We start from the raw sequence: 21,612 nt of genomic DNA, 5'->3' as shown, positions 1-21,612 counted from the left end.
CGAGCATGTCTTTCAATCAAGAGGCATTGAAAATGCAGGAAACATGGTCATGTTTCAACTCTTTATCAGGGGAGGCAGAGAGTCACATTGTTCATTTCTAGGATTTGAGTGCCTAACTGCATTTACTTGCCAGCAGACACTTTGCAGTTGGTTCTCTCATTACGACTGGAGCAGCAGCTCGTAGAGAAGGGTAGTCACCAATGAGGAAATAGGGAGCGGTACTTAACCTGGAAGTTTGGAGGATTACTAGATTAATCATATTGTTTGAACATAACTCAATTCATGATAAAATGAACAAGTTTATTTTACTAGGTGTGTTTTTAAAAATTCTTTTGGTTCATTGAAATTGTTTTCTCTAATTCAGGCTTTTTCTGTTTTTAACTTGGCTTCCCTAAAAATGAACCTCAGGAGTTTTGTGATTCTCCCCAAAACCATATACAAAAATGATTGTATGAGAGTGCACACACACAAAAGTAACTTCTTCTGTGGAGAAGGGTCTGTAGTTCCCAACAAAACCTTTTTATATAGTATATGACAATTTCTTGTCATGGGAGATCAAGCTCCTGCCTGATCTCTTCCACTCCACAACTCCCTCCAAATGGTAACTCCTCTCTCCATCCTGGTATCTCTGACTCACTTCACTCGTGCTCAGATAAGCTCAGATAGCAGGTCAGCAAATTGTCTGCATAATCAGATACTAGACAAGCTAAGGAATTGTCCTTATTTGCATATGTGTATAGTATAATGTATGCAGCACTGTGATCATACTGTCTGGAAGAATCTTACCAAAACGGTGTAGTGATTCCCCTGGGTGGGAAATCCTAGTTTTACTTTATTCTTTATTTTTACTTGATGGAATCACTAGGAAAATGTCCCTAACTTCTAAAGAATATAAATTCCCTATATTAAAAAGATCACTTCACTGGGAATTCCCTGGCAGTCCAGTGGTTAAGACTCTGCACTTCCACTGCAGGAGGCATGTGTTCGAGCCCTGGTTGGGGAACTAAGATCCCGCAACACGTGCGGTGTGCCCCCCCAAAATAAAAAATAATAAAAAGATCACTTCCCAAATATAGAAAAAAATACATTCATGTAACTAATACCCCAATTAAGATTTAGAACATTTCCATCACTCTGAAAATTTTCATCTTCACCACCAGTTAGTCCCCTGCCACTCATGACAGGAAGCCACTGCTCTGATTTCAGTTACCATAGGTTAGTGTGAACTGTTCTTGAACTTCATATAAATGAAATCATATAGCTTATAGTCCTTGGTGACTTGCTTTTTTCATACATTTCTGAGATTAACCCAAGTTATGTGACTCAATAGTTCATTCTTTTTATTGCCGAGGAATACACCAATTTTTTGAATATATTACATTCTCCATTTTCCTATGAAAGGTCATTTTCAGTTTTTGGCTGTTATGAATACCTATAGATGTTTGGCTATACACATCTTTTTACAAGTTTTCCTGTAGATGTATGTTTTCATTTTGAAGCTGGGGGGGTGTGGTAAATGCCTATTGAGATTGCTGGTTTATGGGATAGGTGTATATTTAACTTTCTAAGAAACTGTCAGTGCACAGTTTCCAAGACTGCACAGTCTTACACACTCACCAGTCATGTAGGAGGATTCCAGTTTTACATCCTTGCCAACAATTGGGGGTGCCAATCATTTTCATTTTAGCCATTCTAATGGGTATAAAGTGGTTAAAAAAATCAGGTTAGTGGCTATTTTGGTGGGAGAGGGGGAGGTAGTCTTTGGGAGCAGGCACAAGGGAAGATTCTGGAAGGGCTGGTTTACCAGTTAGCAATTGCCTCGCAGCTCTGAGGTAGGAGATAGGCCCCAGGCTGAGCAGCTGCAGCTGATCTCCTGCCAACGTTTTGAGATGGGATACCAGCGGGAGCAGTGGGCCCTGATTGGGTGCGTTCTTGTGGATTTCCTGGCCTGACACAAGGTCAGAGAAGGCCCTCAGTTTAGGGGAAGGACAAGAGTGAGAAGATGCAAGCTGGAATCCATCTTGGCTGAGCGATGTGCCCCACACCAGGACCAAATATGGAAACGATTGGCCAAAACCAAAACCCGAAAAACTGACCCTATATAAGCAACCTAAGTTGCCCCTATTGCGGGCAACTCACTCTGAGCCCGACTGTGTGCTCCTCCAAACGTATTTTTTCCACACATACATTGCCTCTTCCACACGTATTTTGCTTCTAATAAACGCTTTTATCTTTTTCACAGCCTTGGTCTCTTTGCTAAATTCTTCAAAGAAGACAAGAACTGAGGTCCTTTTTCCAGCTTTTCACGTCCGGAATCAGCTTCAAATTCGTCCTTCAATGTATGCTCTGCAGACGGAATTGCCTTAAGCGTCTCTCCTTCGCAGTGAGTATGATGCTAAACAGTAGAGGGCGCTAGAGATATATTGAGGGAGGCAGGCGCTTTTCTTGCTGTTCAGTAGCTGCGCATCAGTCCCGATTTGAGTGCGCGGACACCGACCGGGTGACGCTCTGCTCCGGCCACATTCCCTGGACGCCGCCGGTCCCTCCACCAGCTTGCGGCCGGCCTGGCCCGTCAATCATGTTCCCATAGCCCTCCTGACAAGGAGGCCCCCAGCTCCCTATCCGGTCTGCACCGGTGCGCCACCCACCTGTCATCTACTCCCTGCGTTTGTCCTATCAGATTTGTCAATCAGTAAACCGGTAAAAACATATTACCAAAACCAAAGATCAGATAGAAATCAAATCTGGTCACTTGCTGGATTATACTTCATCAGTGGAGGTGAACAGATAATTTATACAGACAGGAGTGAAAGAAAGAGGAAAGAATGAAGGGAGCGAGGAAGGGAAGAGGGGAAAAAGGGAGGATGAAATGTGGAGAAATGCACAGCCTCATTAGCAACCAAAGGTGCACAAACAGAAGCGGCTCTATCCAATAGGCACTTAAAAGTCCTTTAAAGGATCCCAGGCTGTGGGACTGTTTTGGCACTACACCGTTGCTTTTCTGAGGTTTCTCTGGCTATATGTGATAACGACACCATTTTTAGACATCTGCAGTCTGATTCAAATTCCAGCTTCACCACTTCCTAGTTCTGGGGCTTGAGAGATGGCATCTCCTCCCTGATGTGCACTTTCCTCACTTCTAAGTGTCGGGCAGTTTCTCCTGGAATGCTGTGGAGTTTTAACAAGCTAATGATGTGCAATGACCTAGTACAGTTCCTCAGAGCTAGTGCTTTTCTTCCCACCTTGACAGTCATTCCACTCTGAGAAAAACACCTCTGAAATTGAGAGGGGAAGAGTGATCTAAGCAAATAATTCTATACTTAAAAATCAGGGGAAAACGCCCCGTAATAAGCAGATATTCCAATCTGTCTTCATAAGGGCATATTAAATTCAATTAAGAAATATATCCAGGGCTTCCCTGGTGGCGCAGTGGTTGAGAATCTGCCTGCTAATGCAGGGGACACGGGTTCGAGCCCTGGTCTGGGAAGATCCCACATGCTGCGGAGCAACTGGGCCCGTGAGCCACAACTACTGAGCCTGCGCGTCTGGAGCCTGTGCTCCGCAACAAGAGAGGCCGCGATAGTGAGAGGCCCGTGTACTGCGATGAAGAGTGGCCCCCGCTTGCCGCAACTAGAGAAAGCCCTCGCACAGAAACGAAGACCCAACACAGCCAAAAATAAATAAATTAATTAATAAACTCCTACCCCCAACATCAAAAAAAAAAAAAATCTAAAAAAAAAAAGAAATATATCCATTTTGTTGAAAGAGCTGGCCTTATAGAATGTAATCAGCAAAATACTTGATCCTTTTTTCCCCAGTCATCCATTCAAACCTGCTTGGCAGGTAGCTTCTCCCTGCCATTTGGATAAAATCTAGGGCAAGTCCCATGACTTTTCTGAGCACTCTTATGTAAATAAATTTTTCCTATAACTTCTACTTGGAAAAACAGGTTATGTTCAGCACTTGAAATGTCCAGTCATGCAGTGGTCCAAACCTCCAACTTCATTTATTTTTTTATTTTTATTTAAAAATTTTTATTGGTGTATAGTTGCTTTACAATGTTGTTAGTTTCTACTGTACAGCAAAGTGAATCAGCTATACATATACATATATCCCCCCTTCTTTTGGATTTCCTTCCCATTTAGGTCACCACAGAGCATTAAGTAGAGTTCCCTGTGCTAAACAGTAGGTCCTCATTAGTTATCTCCAACTTCATTTAAAATTTACGCCTCCCCCTCACTCCTGCCCTGACCTGGGCTCATGCCTAGAGCGGGCCACAGCAGAAGATCGGCTTGAAGCACTGTTTTCCTATTTCTCCAAATTGTGCTCCCACTCCTCCTTTCCCAACTTGCTAACAGGGATTTCTGATCATCCACACAGGGGCAGGGAGGGGGTATGGGAAGGCCACCTAAGGGGCAAGAGAGGTTCTAACATGACCAGTTATGAGCTAGAGTACTAACGTGGGTTCTTCAAGAGCCTCCTTTCTCTGCAGGTTCCTGTGACTCAGGTTTGCCCCAGAGTGTGGGTTGGCACACAGCCCCCTCCCCATCCCCTTTAAAGTTCTCATTACATTTTTTGGAAATGGAAGTCTGGAAATTATGCTCCCTGACACTTACAAACAGGGTTCCAGGATGAGTTTACCAAATGTGAGACACTCAGGTGAAGCTAGAAAGTGGAAAGAAGGTAAAAAAATCATCCTTTTCTCCCTTTGACTGACATTTATGATAGCAGGATGCTCAAGGCTCTTGCAGTAATTTGAGCAAAGAATTTGTGCAAATTCTGCCCAGTCATCACTATGGGATACCAAATAGGCAGATATGGCTTTGAGACCTGGCAGCAGCTACGAGGCAGGCAGGTCTCCTCCTCAGGGACTGCACCTGCACAGCCAAGCACAGGGCCTGGCATTCCCCGTTTCTAGGGGACATCAGTATGGTGCACTGAGTTATCACCCCAATCCTTAACCCCCCCGTAGCTGTATCCACTGCTATGGTGCTTTGCAGTTCCTCTCACAAAAAGGTGTAGTTTACCTCCCTGCCCCTTGATTTTGAACTTGGCCACATGACTTACTTCAGCCGGTGGGATATTAGGTGACACAACACAAGCAGAGGGTAGAAATGTGTTTGCCCTTCTTCTGCCTTCCCCATGAGAAGAGCTTTCCCTGGGTCGCTGCTGCCCCTTCAGCTGGAGCTCAGAGTGAACAAACATGGAGCAGGCCTGGATGAGGACCCAAGCCTGGCCAGACCCACAGCTTGAAAGTGAGTTGCCTAACCTAGATCAGCCCACACTCAGCTGACCCATAGATGTGTGAGAAATAAATGCTCATTTTAGTATAACACTGAGATGTTGAGATTGTTTGTTATACACCATTATTCCAAAAATAGCCAACTGATACAAGCAACTTTTCTCCTTTTAGCTTCATCAGCCTCCCAAGAATGCTGTGTAACTTGTGTCATCAAATTCCCTGTATAAAATCACTCTTTGCTAAGAATTCTTTTTCTGGGAGAAGAATTCTGAGAAAGTATTTTTCTGCTTGAGTCAGAGTTATGTTCATTGCTGAGAACAACTAGAAAACCTGAATAAAATACAGAAAACTTTGCTGAAGAGCTGCCAAGTCGACAAGCATTTGATGGGCCGTGATCTCAGAAGAAGGAAAACACAAGGAGATGAGCTGACGTTCTGTGAACCACTTTTCCCTTCAGGAAACTTACTGGTTCTAGTTAAGAGGCTGAGCATTTGGACAGAGGGCCATGGCTAAGAGGCAGAAAAGGCAGCAGAGACTCTGGAGCTGGAGAGACAAGACACTGGAGACTGGGGTTGCCAAGGCAGCTTGGGCTGGAGGGGCCAAGATGTCAGATAAAAGGGAGACACAGAAAAGAAATTCTAGGGAATTCCATGGCGGTCCAGTGGTTAGGACTTGGCACTTTCATTGCGGTGGCCCAGGTTCATTCCCCATTCTGGGAACTAAGATTCTGGAAGGCATGCTGCGTGGCCAAAAAAAAAAAAAAAAGAAAAGAAAAAGAAGTTCTGAAATGTGAATAACATTTTAAAGCCATTGAAAGAAAAGGAAATGTCAACCTAGAATTCTATATTCACAAAAGTTTTTGGTGGATTTCTTAGGATTTTCTATATACAAAACCATGTCATCTGCAAATAAATATAGTTTTACTTCTTCCTTCATGATCTGGATGCCTTTTATTTCCTTTTCTTGTCCAGTTACCGAGCCACTGCAATTTGGCAAGAGATAAAGAAGGCATAAAGATTGGAAAGGAAGAAGTAAAACTATCATTCACAGAGGCCGTGACTATATAGAAAGAAAGTACAAAGACTCTACAGACAAACTATTACAAGTGACTTGAGCAAGGCCACTCACAAAGGTACAAAGTGAACATACAAAAATCAGTAGAATCTCTCTATATTGGAAACAAACAAATATAAAACACCTAAGAATAAATCCAAGAAAAGAGGTGCAAAAACCCGTTCCTGAAAACCACAAAACACGTTTAAGGAAACTTGCAAAAGACTTAAAGAAATAGAGGGATACACCATGTTAATGGGTTGAAGATTCAACATTGTAAAGATACCAAATGGCCACCAAACTGATCTATATACGCCACGAAGAATCCAACAAAATTCTAGCACTTTTTTGGTGTGGAAATTGAGAAGCTGGTTCTAAATGTTTTACGGAAATGCCAAGGGCTTCATTCTGCTAGGGTCACCTTGTGGACAGTATCGAGATAGCCCAGGCTGGCTGTCGTCTCTGGTCTATGGGAGGCACTTGTGTATTTTTTTACCCTGACTGCATCTGTAGATGGGGACCAGTCCAGTATATCACCCCCACCTCCCCATCAGAGTAGAGAGCCTGCCTGTCTCTTGCCATTGAGATTTTTCAACCGTGAGTAGCCCATACCCGTCCATTCTGTCCTGCAAAGGGAAAACTTACCAACTTTTCCAAGTGGCCCTGGAAAGGTCACTGACAGGCATGAACCTCCCCTTGAAATGTGGAGGTGGTTGGCACCTATGGTTTCATGACCCCAGGTGAAAGGGGAACAGTTCCATTTTAGTAGCTGGCTATACAAACACACAGAGAATGCCTAGTATGTGTGTGCTACAACACTATTAGAAATTCCTGGAGTGTGGACTACGTTAAAAATGTACCCGTGAAATAAGTGAGGAAAAGCAAACACAAGGTATTCTGTGCATATGGACCACTGCCAGCAAAGCTTATATTTGTGCATTGACAGACAATGGAGGTGAAGTCAAAGAGGCACAAACCGATGGCAACATTCACTCCTTGCTTTTGCAGCAGTTGCTTCGCTGCCTAAGAAAAGAGAAGATTCTGTTTTAAGTGTTGTTCTAATTACACAGTAACGAGGCTTGAATCTGCAAGTTTAGTAGCGTTTGGGTGAAAATACAAACTGCCTGATAAGTAACAGTGACAAAGCACAAGGGCTGCCGGTGACCTTGAGTACATCTTCATGGGTAGTTGAGGGAACTTCCATCTTAATGAAGTTTACTCCGACACCTACCACAACACAATAATCATAATGGAGTTGCCAGGTTTACGGGAAAAGCTTTCAGCCCTATGGGCTATGCTTCGGCCACGCGCTTTCACCATTTCATGCCCAAAGCGAGAGCCCCAGGAGCGGACGCCCAGAACCCATCCACCACTTGGTACCTGCGTGGGCTGCTTTCTCCTGCAGGTGTTTAGCGAGTGAGTCGCGATCCTCAGGAGCCTTTTCTCCCAAGCCGTGCTGCCCAGGCATCCTGGGGACTGTTCCTCACCTACATGCCGATCCAGTTTCTCAGACGGTGCTATTTATTGTGGACCAACCGAAATAAACGCTTTGGGCAGTTCATTTTCTCCGCCAGGCAGAAGGCAGAGAAACCACAGAGGAAAAAAGTGGAGGCTGAGCATCAACACATCATCAGTTTTCCAAGTTTCCCTGGCACTCCATGCAACATGCACAGCTGTGCTTTCACTCTAGAGAGTATTTCTTCCCAATGCCTGAGATTCCGGTCCCGTTCGAGACTGGGATGACCAGGAGCTAGGATTCCAAGCCCAGGCAGCCCCACAGGTAAAGAAGGATGGAATGAGTCGGGAGGGCCTCTCGTGCTGGTGAGATGTAACCCAGCGGCCACAACACTGCCCTGGCCGGGGCTCTCTTGTCGCCTCTTCTCTCCTGCACATTGGCACTCGTGATCCCCTGGCTCGGGCTGGTCCTGCAGCCCAGTGAGAATGCTGGATGCAGCGTCCAGGCCTGTGGCTGTCAGGCATGGCTTTGGGGAGATAGGGCTCCTGGAACAGACCCGAAGTCCCTGCCCCGGTCAGGGCTCAGTGGTGCGGCAAAGCACGTGCCAGCACCTCACCAGCTCCTTGGGTTTGCTAAGCATCTCGTTCCAGTGCTCCAGCTCTTTGCCGCGGGCGTACATGTAGGGGCCCTGGCCCAGCTCGAGGCTCCCTGTGTGGGGGCGGGGCGGGAGAACACTGTCATTCTCTGGAGCCTGGAAGCCGCATGACCTCAGCCATCCCCAGTGCCTTCCCTCTCTCTCTCTCTCACTCCTCCCCTCGAAGGAGGTAGCCAGCCCCCTCCCTCTTTAACAGCCTCCAAAGAGGTCTTGACTTTGATCTGGAGCGGCAGCTGGCAGGGGAAGGGAGCCCAGGTGGAGAGCCTGCCTTTCCTTTGGGGCACCCACTCTGCCCCCACCCTCCCGGTGGGCCGTCAAACCTGCCTCACGTCAAAGAGCCGAGGGAGGAAGGGGCCCCTCCAGAAGGAAGCCCTCTTCCATCAGCCATCTTGTACATTCAGGGGGAGTATCCAACAATGATTTTCACCCACCAACTACCACAGTGGAGAAGGGGCTTAAGCTCTGGCCCATGAGACCAGCTGGCCTGACAGCTCTGCCTCGGTGCCAGTGGACACTGGGGTGAGGGGCAGTATGGGAGAGCAGCCTGGGACAACTCCACCCTTTCATCCACACTGAACCTTACCCAGGACCCTCAAGACTTGTACAGAAGGCACGAGGCAACACAAGGGCACATAAAGACCCACGGCACCAGGTCATCGGGCTGGTGGCAGGTAGCTGTGCTGTCTCCCAACCTCTCTGATGATTTGCCCCAGGAGGCGGTAGCAGAGGCCATCCTTTCACCTCTTTCTAGGGTGCTATGGACAATCAAACCGGAGTAAAGCTGGGTGTGAATCCCAGCTCTCTCACTAGCAAGCTCCGTGTTCTTGGGCAAATATCTCAGTCTCTCTGAGCGCTAGTTTCCTTAGGTGGAGAACAGAAACCATACAGCTCCTTCCAAAGGGTCCATGCTTCCAAAATGCACAGCGCCTCCTCCTTTGCCCGTTGCCCCCACTGCCTGAGGGTAAGGGAGCAGCCTTACTGTCCCCTTCGGCCCTCTGCAGCACTGTCAGGCTGAGGCTCGCCGTGTCCAGCTCAGCAGGGTCGGCCTTGAAGCTGAAGGTCTCACTGTACACAGGGTTGGCGGAGCCCAGCACAGCCGAAGTCTTCTTGCACTTGACAAACTTGTGGTTCATCAGAGACACCTTGACAAGCACACCTGGGGGGCAGTGCAGACCATGGGCTAGGAGGGGCGGGCAGGGCCCCAGCCTTCAGCCTGTGGGAGGTCCGGCTGGGAGGGCACATGCCCTGCCTGGGCGCCAGGACCCCATTACTCACAGCTGCTGCAGCCAAAGGGCGTTACAAGAGGAAATGGGGTTGATTATGTACTGCCTGCAGCCGAGGAAACGCTCGGCTCCCTTCCTCTTCTCTCCTCTGTCTCCTGAATGCACCCATGGCTCGGCTGGCCTTTGTTCCTGGAACCTGGCACCACACTCCCATCCCTCCCCACAGGGGGCGGGCCCTGCCTGCCGGTGCGCAGGCCTCCTGGGGCCCCTAAACACCTTCTCCTTCAGAGGCCCAAGTTTTTTTGGGGGGAGGCTTAGATGGGTTTTGGATCCGCAGTGGAGGGTTGAATGCCGGCTTGCTTACAGTGAGCCAGAGGCAGAGACGCACGGGAGCAGACAACCACCGACTGGGTGGCTAGGGGGCTCACAGTGGGGCAGGACATGTGGGATGAGCCCGAGCAGGGCTCCTGTGCCCCCAGCTCCCGGGCTCCAGTTGAGTGACCAGCTCTGCACACAGGGGTGCCCCCGCCACCCCCAGCTCCCCGGGCAGGGTGGGGCATAGGGCCTCGTCCTGGAGGAACTGGAACCTTCGCAGAAGGGCAGGGGCGGAGTCAGGCAGCGCAGGCAAGGAGCCTTGGGAAAAGGGAAGGGCAAACTTGGTCTCAGGTGTCTTAAGGGTCTTGATGGAGGCCAAGGAGACGCATCCCTGGGATTCACATAACGAAGCAGCTTCTCACGCCACAGCCATGCGGAGCTGGAGGGTGTGGCTCGGGAGGCCTTGATGCTCCTGGCAGCATATGCGAGCAGAAGCTGGACAGTGGAGGGTGAGGGTCCTAAGCTCACGGGGTGGGCCCTGCCCCAGGGCTAAGGCTTACTGACAAAGCTCGTGTCCTCCTGGAGTCGGAGGCCCTTGGCTCGCAGCACGAGATCACCGTGAGGCAGTTCAGGCAGTCGTTGTAGCTGAGGCAGAACTGGAGGTCGCCAAACTTGGAGGGAGGCTGGAGAGGCCAAGAGGAAAGCACCCCTGTCACCCTGGTAGGTACTGGAGGCCTCCATGCCCTCCTCCTTCCTCCCTGCAGGCAGGCCCTGGGTACTCTGTGACATAGCCACACTCCCTCCTGGAAGCCCACCCACCATTTTACAGATGGGGAAACTGAGGTCTGGGGAGTTGAAGGGGCACGCTGAAGATCACACAGTAGTAAGGACCAGAGCTGAGGATTCCAACCCAGGTCTGGGGGATTCCAAGGCCTATTCTGAGCCACCCAGACCCACTGGGAGTTGGGGGAAGAGTAGGTAGTTTCCTTGGCTGGTCCATTTGGGGTGTCATCTTTCACAGCTGTCTGATCTGGACGGGAATCCAAATGTAGATTTTTCAGGATGCTCCAGGTAATCTGACCTCCAGGGCAAAAGAGGCTCAGGCACCCCTCCCTGCCCAGGCTCCACACACCCTCCTTGTCCCACGCAGCTCCGGCCCGGGCCCACCATGCTGAGTCACACTTGTAGGGGCGGTGGGCAGTATGCTGAGGGCTGACACTGGCCAGCAGGTGCTGGGCCACACCTGCTGGCTGTCCACGGTAGTCTGACGCATGGTGGCATATGTCTGGTGACCCTGACCTTTACCTCCAGCCTCTCAGCCTCCAGGTCTCTCCAGATGATGTGCCGGCAGTCACCCACCAGGGTCTCCTTCTTCAGGGGGAACAGCACCTGGCCCAGGAGCTGGTGCTTCCTCCGCCTGTCCACATGGTACACCGAGAACCTCAGCACCCTCTGCGTGACACTCTTGCTGGACACCTGAGGGAGATGAGGGCCCAGCTGGGCTCAGGTGTGGGGTCAGGGGATGGGATGGTGTGGTATGTTCTGGACACAGGATCCTTCCATGAGGGGTGTCTCAACCAGGGACCTGTGCACCCCAAACCCAGGCATCCTCAGGGGACCCTTTGCTGCCATTGGGCCAGTATCCCGGGGAGGTGGCAGGGTGTGCCAGAGCCTTGCCACGCAGAGTGAGTGTGCTCCAAGGACCAGCAGCACACACCACCCCCTGGACCTCAGAAGTGCAGGACCTTAGGCGCCACCCAGACCCATGAAGCAGAATCTACGTTTAACAGGGCATCCAATGATTTGCCTACACATAAAAGTGCAAGAGGCTCCCGCACTGGAGCCCAGAAAACCCGCCTGTCTCTGCTACCTGAGTTGGATACCTGAACAGTCCTCTCCCTGAGACTCAGTCTCCTCACCTGTAAAATGGGATGTTTCTTACTCTCTGGGTTATAAAACCACGAACGGCAGATGGTTAATTAATATTGATTTTCTTCTCTTCTTCTCCTTCCCCTTCCCCTGTAAAGCATGGAGAGGCCAGGAGCAAGTTGGTGCAGAGTTACGGCAGGGAAGTGATGGGTTTAAATATGCAAGCCTGACGTGTGGCTGATCCAAGCCTCCCCACCTTGGATCTGGATGTCCTAAGAGGAGCAGGTTCACCTGTGAATTCTCACAGCCTCAGTACCAGCAGGACAGCCAGGGGCTGGGCCCCATGCCACCCCTCTTCTCAGTGCTCAGCCCTGGAAGAAGGCAGGAATCACACTCTTCCCAGATGCAGACTGGCCTCTCCTCACCTTGACAACCAGCTTGCTGCCCTGCTCTTAAAAATGTTTGTCCAGGGCCTCTCGGCAGCTCTTGATTGCTGGCTTCCCATAAGGGCCACAGTCACCTGCTGAGGCTCCCAGGCTGCCGTGAGCTTGGCTCAGTGTCCCGGCAGCCTCAGCACCTCCAGACCCTGAGCTCATCCGCCCACCATGCTGCAAAGGCACCACCTGTCGCAAGATGGCTCTCAGGTCCTGCTCTGGCTTCTGAGGGGACAGGTGAGTTCCTGCCCCCACCCCAAGGGGCCTGGGGGGGGGTCTCCCCCTCCGCCTTCCGTGGATAACCTTGCCAGAGAGCTCCTCGTGTTCCGGGGCTTTGGGGTGCCTCCCTGAGCCCCATGAGCCAGGGCCTGGCATTCAGTGGGTGTTCCAAGAATATGTTTCTATTTCTCACCTCCAGGCAACCTGGACAGGAGGAGCCTAGCGCTCTGCCCCCTCATCCCTCAAGTCTCTCATCTTCCCCCACCATTCAAGGGTGAGGGCTCTTGTACACCCTGACCTGGCAGGAGGGGTAAAGCAGAGCCTGTGGCACAGGGGTCCTGGGGGCTGCAGGGCCGTGGTTAGCACAGAAGGCTGGGACTCTCCTGCACAATGTCCGTCCTTCCCAGGAGGGAGAGGGCCCCAGACCCTGCCCGCTCCGGAGGCCATACCTGAAAGATGAAGTGCTCGTCGAACTGTGGGCTGGTTGTTCTGCATTTGGTCTTGGACTGGAGGAAGCGCCGCTCATCCGGTAGCAGATGGAGCTTCACCAGGGGGCTACAGGTCTCTGAGGGGGCTTGTAGCCGCTGTGCCTTGATCAGGCCCACCAGCGGTCGCTCGGCCTGCTGCTGGTATTCCACAGAGAACCACAGCCGCCCCAGGCAGCCCTCAGGGAAGTGGGTCTCACTTTTGTCCTCAGGGATCTTGTAGAGCTCTGGTTTGATGGTCCCCACCACCTATGTGTCTCCTACAACACAGGGGCTGGGAGGACTGGCAGGCCAGGGGAAGGCAGGGGCATGGGGGACAGCAAGCTCTGGGCTCCACTGCCACACCTCTCCTGGCACAGCCCTTCCTGACTGAGCTTTGACCAGGCAGTTCACTGGCCTCTCCTGACCACGTTCGCCCCATTCTCTTCTCCAGACTGAACACAGCCCCTCTCTCTAGTGCAGCTTCCCCAAGAGGCCTTCTCAGCACTAAGGCATTCTACATCCAGGCCTGCTCCTCCCTGGGGCTCCTAGCAGAGGCCACAGTATTCATTCAACCCCTGCCCCTGTGACTGAACCCCACCCCCAGAGGTCAGGGCCTGCAGGGTGGGGCACAGTTCCAAGCATCTGGCCTGGCCCCTTTCCGTGGTGTCCAGAGGGTGTCTCAGTAATATAGTGTTGTCCCTTTTCTTCCTCTTTAAATTAGAAGGGCCTAGCTGATTACTGGGTGGTTCCTGGGGAGGTCTTCAGAGCAAAGAGGTAGGCAGAAAGCTGTGTGCCCAGCTTCCACCATGCTGCCTTCTGGATTGGCCAACCCATCATCCTGAAGCAGGACACAGCACAGGTTCTGCACCCCAGGAACACTGGGGTTCCAATTCCAGATCTGTTGCTTACTGCCTCTGTGACCTTGGGCAAGGCACTGTTAACTTCCGGAGCCTCAGTTTATTAATGTGTAAAATGGGATGATAATCCCTCCCCCAGCCCCAGAGTTATGGTCTAACTCTAAAATGGCACATGAAGCCATATCTGGCCCAGGCTGGGGTGCAGCAGGCATTTGGTAAACCCAAGCACCTGGAAAGAGTGGTCACTGGGCAACTCTGGCATCCCCAGGCCCATCCAGGCTCTTTTCTGGAGCCAGGCCCATGAAACCAGATGGGTCCTCCCTGGCCTGAGCAGACCATGACCCCTGGGCAGGCCCTGGTGGGCACACTCACCAAGATTGCTGCCGGTGGCATGAGGCAGGAGCTCCAGGGCTGGGCAGGGGTCCTGTGGGGACTGGGCCCACCCTCTGCTGCTCAGGGGCACCCAGTCTTGGCTTTGGAGGGATGGGGGCACCACGAATGGTACACCTGGTGGCCTGTCCAGAGGCAGGGAGATGACACATAGGTGGCTAGTGAACGGTGTGGCCTCAGAGCGCTCAGCCCAGAGGGGTTGAGTGCCAGGCTCTGGAGGAGAAAAAGCCAGCAGGAGCCAGGAGGAGGCAAGAGCACCATTTTCTGGGCCCTCGGTTTGAATGCCTGTTCTGCCACTTTCTAGTTGTGCTATCTGGACCTGTTACTTATGTCCACTGAGCCTCACTTTCCTTAGCTGGAAAACGAGCTTCATAACACCTGCTTCTAGCTGTGGTGAGAATTCTGGGGTTTCTTTGTGATAGCTCCTGGCCTGCTGACAGCACAGAGAAGGCCCTCCATAAACAGACCTTTCCTTGCGCATGCCGCTCCAGGGGAAACGCCATAGGGAGGGCTCGAAGCAAGAGCAGGAGCTCCCTTGGCCCCAAGGCCCCAATCCTGCCTCACCTGCTTGCCTGGGTCCTGGCATCCGGTGGGCAGAGCTCGTGTCCCTGTGTGCTGGAGGCAGCCGTGGTCCCTGACAGCTCCTCATAGGCGAACGTGGCGCAAAGCCTCTTCCAGAGACACCGGCTCACCTCCATCAACAGCAGCAGTCCCCCAAGGATGCCCCCAGTCACCAGGGCCACCTGCTCTGGGGGCAGACACCACCGGGATGTGATGCCTGGGGAAGGCCACTCCCCTTCACACCACTGGCAGGCTGGGGACAGAATTTGAGCAGCAAGCCCACGCCCCTGGGTTGGAGCCCAGGGATAACACAGAAGCAGGTTTAATGTATCTGCTGGGGAGGGGTGCTGCTGGCTGGGCTCTGCTGGGTCTCAAGGAAAAACCATTTCCCTTACAGTCCTAGTGCCCTGGACAGAGCTTTCTGGTTTCCCTTGGAAAGCAGCTGGCCCGGGACTTGGGATTCTGGGTGAAATGAACCATTTCCTTGTGCTTCTGCGTAGAAATTAACCCTTCTCTTATCAGAACCTCCATCTTCCCTGGACTCCTGTTCAGGTTTGAGGGTGAGCTGGGCACCTTGCACTTAAGGAAAGCAGGGGAAGGGATGACGCCCTGGGTGGCACTCAGAGCCCTACCCTTTGGGTCCTGGAACCTGCTGAGAGGCTGGACTCTAGCTTGAATTCTGTAACTTTCTCTAAAAACCGCTCCCTCCGCTCAGTCCTCTCTCACAGCAAGCCGGCTTAGCGGAGTCGGTGGGAGGCGGTGGAGGGGATGTGGATGAGGATGGGAGCAGCGAGCGTGAGAAACCAAAACACAGGCACTCTGCTACGGCACCTGCACCCCACACTTGCCCGGACCTGGGAGGCTTCAGTCTGAGCCGGCTGAGAGAGCTCGGACCCTGGATCCTGCGCTAAGCAAGGAAGGTCCGTCCTTCGGGTCACGCGCGGGCGCGGGGCTTCCCAGGCTCTGGGGTCAGGACCCGGTTGGGTGGTGAGAAGGAAAGACCCCCACACCTCCTGACCCGCAGCTAGCTGCGAGGAGCGGGCCTTACGCTCCATCCCCAAACCCCGCTAGGAACGGGAGGCAAGGCAGGGCTGCGCCCCAGCAGAGGCCCGCGGGATGACGGAAAGTGCTGCAACGGGTGGCTGAGAGGCCGGGGCGCGGAGCGCAGCGCCGGGGTAGCGGGTGAGGAGGCGACGGCACTTATCCTCCATGGGGCTGCTCTGGCCGGCCATTGGGGCGTGGGCCCGGGGCTCGGTCGCGCCAGTCTCCGCGCCTCCCGCCGCCGCCGCCGCCGCCGCAGCCGGGCGGGTTTTTAAAGCGCCGAGAGGGGCCGTCGGGCGGACACTGGGGGCAGTATGTCGTCGTACTCCGGTCAGCAAAGAACGGCAGGGGCAGGGACCCAGCTCCCGGAGGCCGCGACTCCGCCCCTGCCCGGCCCTGGTCGTGGCCCTGGAAGGGCGCGGAGCCGACCATGCGCTCCCGGAATCGAAGGGCTCCGCGCGGGGCGGGGCGCCCGGGGCTCCCCGCGGCTGAGGCGCGAGGGCCAGGCTTCCCGGGGGCAGAGTTAAAGCCTTCTCCGCCCGAATCTAGTAGACGGCTCCGCACCTGGCTCTTCACCCCGGCGGCCTTGGCACGCGCTGTGCCCGTCTAAGAATGCGCTTCCACCTTTCTCAGATCCTCTTTAGACTGAGGCCCAGCTCCGACCCCTGCTCCCGGGAGCTTTCGCGGATTCCAGGGCCGAGTCTCCGCGCCCTGTCCGGCCCCGGCGCTGCGGTCTGTCCGCGGGGGCGCGCAGGGCAGCGCCCAGGTTTACAAGTTGGCCGGCTCAATAGACGCAGACAGCAATGGGGCGTTGGAGAGTGCAGATTCCGCAGCTCAGTTGAGTTAATAATAGTACTCCCTCTAGGGTTAACGTATCTAATGTATTCAGATCGGTGACTGGCTCAAGGTTGGGGGAGCGCGGCGCGTGCCAGCCTCTATTGTGATTATCTGACGGAGGGCGGTTTCGCCTAGGCCTCCTCCCTACTCCGCACCCACAGTAACCTTTGTTTTGTTTTCTTTTCTTTTCTTTTTTGGCCCAGCCGTGAGGCTTTCGGGATCTTAGTTCCGCGACCAGGGATCCAACACATGTCACCTGCAGTGGAAGCGAGGAGTCCTAACCACCCACTGTCATTATTTCTATAGTGATTACTGTCAGACCGCAGGGGCTACGCCAATGGAGGCTGGTGAACGCAGCCTTGACGGAGAGGCTGGAGTAAGGCCCTCCTGGTTCGCAGCCCGCTCTCACCCAGCGTGCAACCCCGTAGAGGATGAGCCCTCTCCCAAGGCCCACACGGCGTCCCTGCGGAGCGCTCTTGTGGGAGCGTCTTAGACTTCGAAGCATCTGTAAGTGGGGAAGGAAAGGAAGATATTTGTGGGCGGAGTGAGGGTCGATCTTGTTTCACGGTCTTGAAGGTTGTGTCCAAAGACAGAGCCTGAGTCTGGACCTTGCTCCCAAGTGACACCTGTGCCTATCAAGGGAAGGAGCAGGCGGGGTAGACAAGGTGAAGAGCCCGCCAGTCTGTCAGTGTGCCTTAGGCCCCGCCCTGCCTGAGCCCTAAATGACCTGAGGTGGGATAGGTGGTAAACAGGGATCCCCCTCCCTTCAGGGGAAGGGGTTTGTCTGGGAGGCTTTGGTCGCTAGAGTGCAGAGGAAGTGTGGTCAGTCTTTTTCAGGATCTAGATGGGCATGGGGTGGTGAGAAGATGGGGCCCCGAAAGTGTCCCGGAGGAGTGGGACCTCTCATTCCATTCCACCCCCTCACCCTGCTAGGTGGAGGCAGGGCATTTCCCCCACTGCCCTTTCCCCTCCCTCCGCGACCAGTCTTATTGGCTGGAGTGTCTGGAAGACCTGAGGCCCTGACCTCTGCTTTCACCAGGCTGGAGATGGGGGCAGTGTCTCAGGAAATGGGGCCTTAGTGGCCCCAGACCTCCCCATCTTTCCCCTCAGGTCTGAACTGGATGTCTGTGTTAGTTTCCTGTTGCTGCTGTGACAAATAACCACAAATTTAGTGGTTAAAAAACACAAATATATTACCTTACAGTTCTGAAGGGCAGAAGACTCAAATGGGCCTGCAGGGCTGCTTTCCTTCCAGAGTCTGGGGAAAATCCATTTCCTGACCTTTCCCAGCTTCTAGAAGCTGCCTTCCTCTTCAAAGCCAGCAGAAACACTTTCTAATCTCTCTGACTTCCTGTCATCTACATATCTACTTTTTCTGCCTTTTAAAAAAAATTTTATTGGAGTATAGTTGATTTACAATGTTGTGTTAGTTTCAGGTGTACAGCAAAGTGATTCAGTTATACATATACATATATTAATTCTTTTTCAGACTCTTTTCCCATATTGGTTATTACAGAATATTAAGTAGAGTTCACTGTGCCATACAGTAGGTCCTTGTTGGTTATCTATGTTATATATATTAGTGTGTGTATTTTAATCCCAGGCTCCTAATTTATCCCTCCCACCCACATTTGCTCTTTATTAACCATAAGTTTGTTTTCAAAATCTGTGAGTCTGTTTCTGCTTTGTAAATAACTTTTATATCATTTTTAAAAATTAGATTCCACATATGAGTGATATCATATCATATTTGTCTTTCTGTGCCTGTCTTACTTAGTATGATAATCTCTAGGTCTATCCATGTTGCTGCAAATGACATTATTTCGTTCTTTTTTATGGCTGAGTAACATTCTGTTGTATATATGTACCACATCTTCTTTATCCATTCATCTGTCAATGGACATTTAGGTTGCTTCCATGTAAATAGTGCTGCAATGAACATGGGGGTGCATGTATCTTTTCGAATTATTGTTTTCTCCAGATATATGCCCAGGAGTGGGATTGCTGGATCATTTGGTAGTTCTATTTTTAGTTTTTTAAGGAACCTCCATCCTATTCTCCATAGTAGCTGTACCAATTTACATTCCCACCAACAGCGTAGGAGGATTCCCTTTTCTCCACACTCTCTCCAGCATTTATTGTTTGTAAACTTTTTGATGATGGCCATTCTGACTGTTGTAAGGTGGTACCTCATAGTTTTGATTTGCATTTCTCTAATAATTAGTGATGTTGAGCATTTTTTCATGTGCTTTTTGGCCATCTGTATGTCTTCTTTGGAGAAATGTCTATTTAGATCTTCTGCTCATTTTTTGATTGGGTTGTTTATTTATTTATTTTTTTGACATAGAGCTGCATGAACTGTTTGTATATTTTGGAGATTAAACCCTCATCAGTTAGTTTGTTTGCAAATATTTTCTCCCATTCTGTGGGTTGTCTTTTTGTTTTGTTTATGGTCTCCTTTGCTGTGCAAAAGTTTTTGAGTTTAATTAGGTCCCATTTGTTTATTTTTCTTTTTATTTTCATTACTCTAGGAGGTGGATCCGCAAATATATTGCTGCAATTAATGTCAAAGAGTGTTCTGCCTGTGTTTTCCTCTAAGAGTTTTATAGTGTCCAGCCTTACATTTAAGTCCTTGATCCATTCTGAGTTGATTTTTGTGTATGGTGTTAGAGAATATTCTAATTTCATTCTTTTACATGTACCTGTCCAGTTTTCCCAGCATCACTTATTGAAGAGGCTGTCTTTTCTCCATTGTATATTCTTGCCTCCTTTGTCATAGATTAATTGACCAAAGGTGCTGTCTCCCTGTTTTTTTTTATTTTTTTCTTGGCCTCACTGCATGGCTTGCAGGATCTTAGTTCCTCGACCAGGGATTGAACCTGCACCCCCTGCAGTGGAAGCATGGAGTCTTAACCACTGGATCACCAGGGAAGTCCCCTTCTTTCTTATAAGAACCTTTGGATTACATGGGGCCCACACAGATAATCCAGGAAAATCTCTCCATCTCAAGGTCCTTTTTTTTTTTTAAATTGGGGAATAGTTGTTTTGCAATGTTGTGTTAGTTTCTACTGTACAGCGAAGTGGAGTTCCCTGTGCTATATAGCAGGTTCTCATTAGTTATCTATTTTATACATATTAGTGTATATATGTCAATCCCATCCCCCTTTTCCCCCCTTGGTGTCCATACATTTGTTCTCTACATCTGTGTCTCTATTTTTGCCTTGCAAACAGGTTCATCTGTACCATTTTTCTAGATTCCATATATATGCATTAATATATGATATTTGTTTTTCTCTTTCTGACTTACTTCACTCTGTATGACAGTCTCTAGGTCCATCTACGTCTCTACAAATGACCCACTTTCGTTCCTTTTTATGGCTGAGTAATATTCCATTGTATATATGTACCACATCTTCTTTATCCATTCATCTGTTGATGGGCATTTAGGTTGCTTTCAGGACCTGGCTATTGTAAATAGTGCTGCAATGAACGTTGGGGTGCATGTGTCTTTTTGAGTCATGGTTTTCTCTGGGTATTCGCCCAGAAGTGGGATTGCTGGGTCATATGGTAATTAATTACCATGTGTTTTTAAATTAATTTATTTATTTTTGGCTGCATTGGGTCATCATTGCTGCGTGTGGGCTTTCTTTAGTGGCGAGTGGGGGCTACTCTTTATCGCAGTGTGCAGGCTTCTCATTGTGGTGGCTTCTCTTGTTGCAGAGCGCGGGCTTTAGGCACGCAGGCTTCAGTAGTTGTGATTCTTGGGCTCTAGACTGCAGGCTCAGTAGTTGTGACACAAGGGCTTAGTTGCTCCGCAGCATGTGGGATCTTCCTGGACCAGGGCTTGAACCCATGTGCCCTGCATTGGCAGGTGGATTCTTAACCACTGTGCCACCAGGGAATCCCCCATCATTGTAGCTTCGATTTGCATTTCTCTAATAATTAGTGATGTTGCATCTCAAGATGCTTAACTTAATCATATTTACAAAGTCCCCTCTGCCTTATAAAGTAACCTATTCCCAGGTTCCAGGAACTAGGGAGTGGACATCTTTGGAGCTATTGTGCTGAGCACAGTGTCTGGGCAGCCCTCTAGGAGAGATGGTTTATATACTCCTTCCTCCTGCTGCCTGGAGCTCTCAGCTTGCTCCTAAGCTGGGACAAGGCAGCTAGCAAGGCCCGTGTGCCCCCAGATGGTAATCCTCCAGCCACCATGACCCCTTATTACCACAGCATACCCCTCCCCACCTTGACTCTTGACTGTCCTGTCTGCCTGACCACTCCTCCTTGATGGGCATGGCACCCACTCACACCCAGCCACTTCCACAGTTGGGCCTGAGCTGCCCTGGGACCCTTCTGGGTGTGGGGTGGGGAAGTGGGTACTCCTGGAAAAGGCAATGCCTGTGGCCAGTCAGGAAGTACCAGGCCCAGAGCTGCCCATCCTCCCCCAGTCCTGCGCTGTGCCTTCCCAGGGCACCATCTTACTCCCTGGCTCCCTTCCCTCACCACTCATAACCAAGCAGTCACCGCCACTCACACCCAAGCAGTCACCAAGTCCTACCTCTTCCTCCTCCATCCATGTCCATCACCATCAAGAACTTTGCCCAGGTCTTCATCATGCCTCCCCTCATCAGCTTTCTCTCTGCAGTTTAGATTCGATCCTATACCCCTGCCCCAGCTTATTTCTTCCAGGCTCCTCTCCCCATTCTCACCCACCTGGACACCCCATATCCCCCCGTCCCTCTGCAATGCTCAGGGCCCAGACTGGTGGAACTACTTCTGGCAGCTTTGCCAATGCACCAGGTACCTTTTCATTATGCTGCCCTCTCCCTGCCTGAGATATCCAGGGGCCCCCTCTCCTTCTTCACTGCTCATCCTTCAAGATGAAACTCTAGTATCTCCTCCTCCTCCATGAAGCCCTTCATCACCCCTTCCTTGTCCTCACTGTACCTGCAGCTACCATGTTGGTTTATAGGAGTCTGTGTCTGTGACTGTT

The 21,612-nt window shown here is 51.1% G+C and overlaps 2 protein-coding genes across 2 annotated transcripts in view; one reads left to right on the top strand and one right to left on the bottom strand.

The window, feature by feature from the left end:
- SHLD2 (shieldin complex subunit 2) overlaps positions 1 to 6,055 on the top strand; it is a 95,387-nt gene extending 89,332 nt beyond the window's left edge. The window contains exons 10-11 of the mRNA XM_067025212.1: positions 2,243 to 2,383; positions 5,414 to 6,055. Of these exons, the coding sequence (XP_066881313.1) occupies positions 2,243 to 2,367 (125 nt within the window). The 3' untranslated portion in view covers positions 2,368 to 2,383; positions 5,414 to 6,055. The remainder of the gene's footprint in view (positions 1 to 2,242; positions 2,384 to 5,413) is intronic.
- A 2,270-nt stretch (positions 6,056 to 8,325) lies between these two features.
- On the bottom strand, positions 8,326 to 20,914 carry LOC131750329 (synaptotagmin-15-like). Its single transcript, XM_059052830.2, is given in 12 exon segments — positions 8,326 to 8,459; positions 9,386 to 9,562; positions 10,505 to 10,553; positions 10,556 to 10,627; positions 11,250 to 11,420; positions 12,916 to 13,234; positions 14,159 to 14,305; positions 14,745 to 14,928; positions 15,942 to 16,055; positions 16,058 to 16,357; positions 16,360 to 16,658; positions 20,865 to 20,914. Coding segments are annotated over 12 exon segments (2,016 nt in total).
- Between the last annotated feature and the right edge of the window lie 698 nt (positions 20,915 to 21,612).

This window comes from Kogia breviceps, chromosome 2, assembly GCF_026419965.1.
Source record: "Kogia breviceps isolate mKogBre1 chromosome 2, mKogBre1 haplotype 1, whole genome shotgun sequence".
NCBI classification, from domain to species: domain Eukaryota; kingdom Metazoa; phylum Chordata; class Mammalia; order Artiodactyla; family Physeteridae; genus Kogia; species Kogia breviceps.
This window is presented reverse-complemented; position numbering and strand designations above follow the sequence as displayed.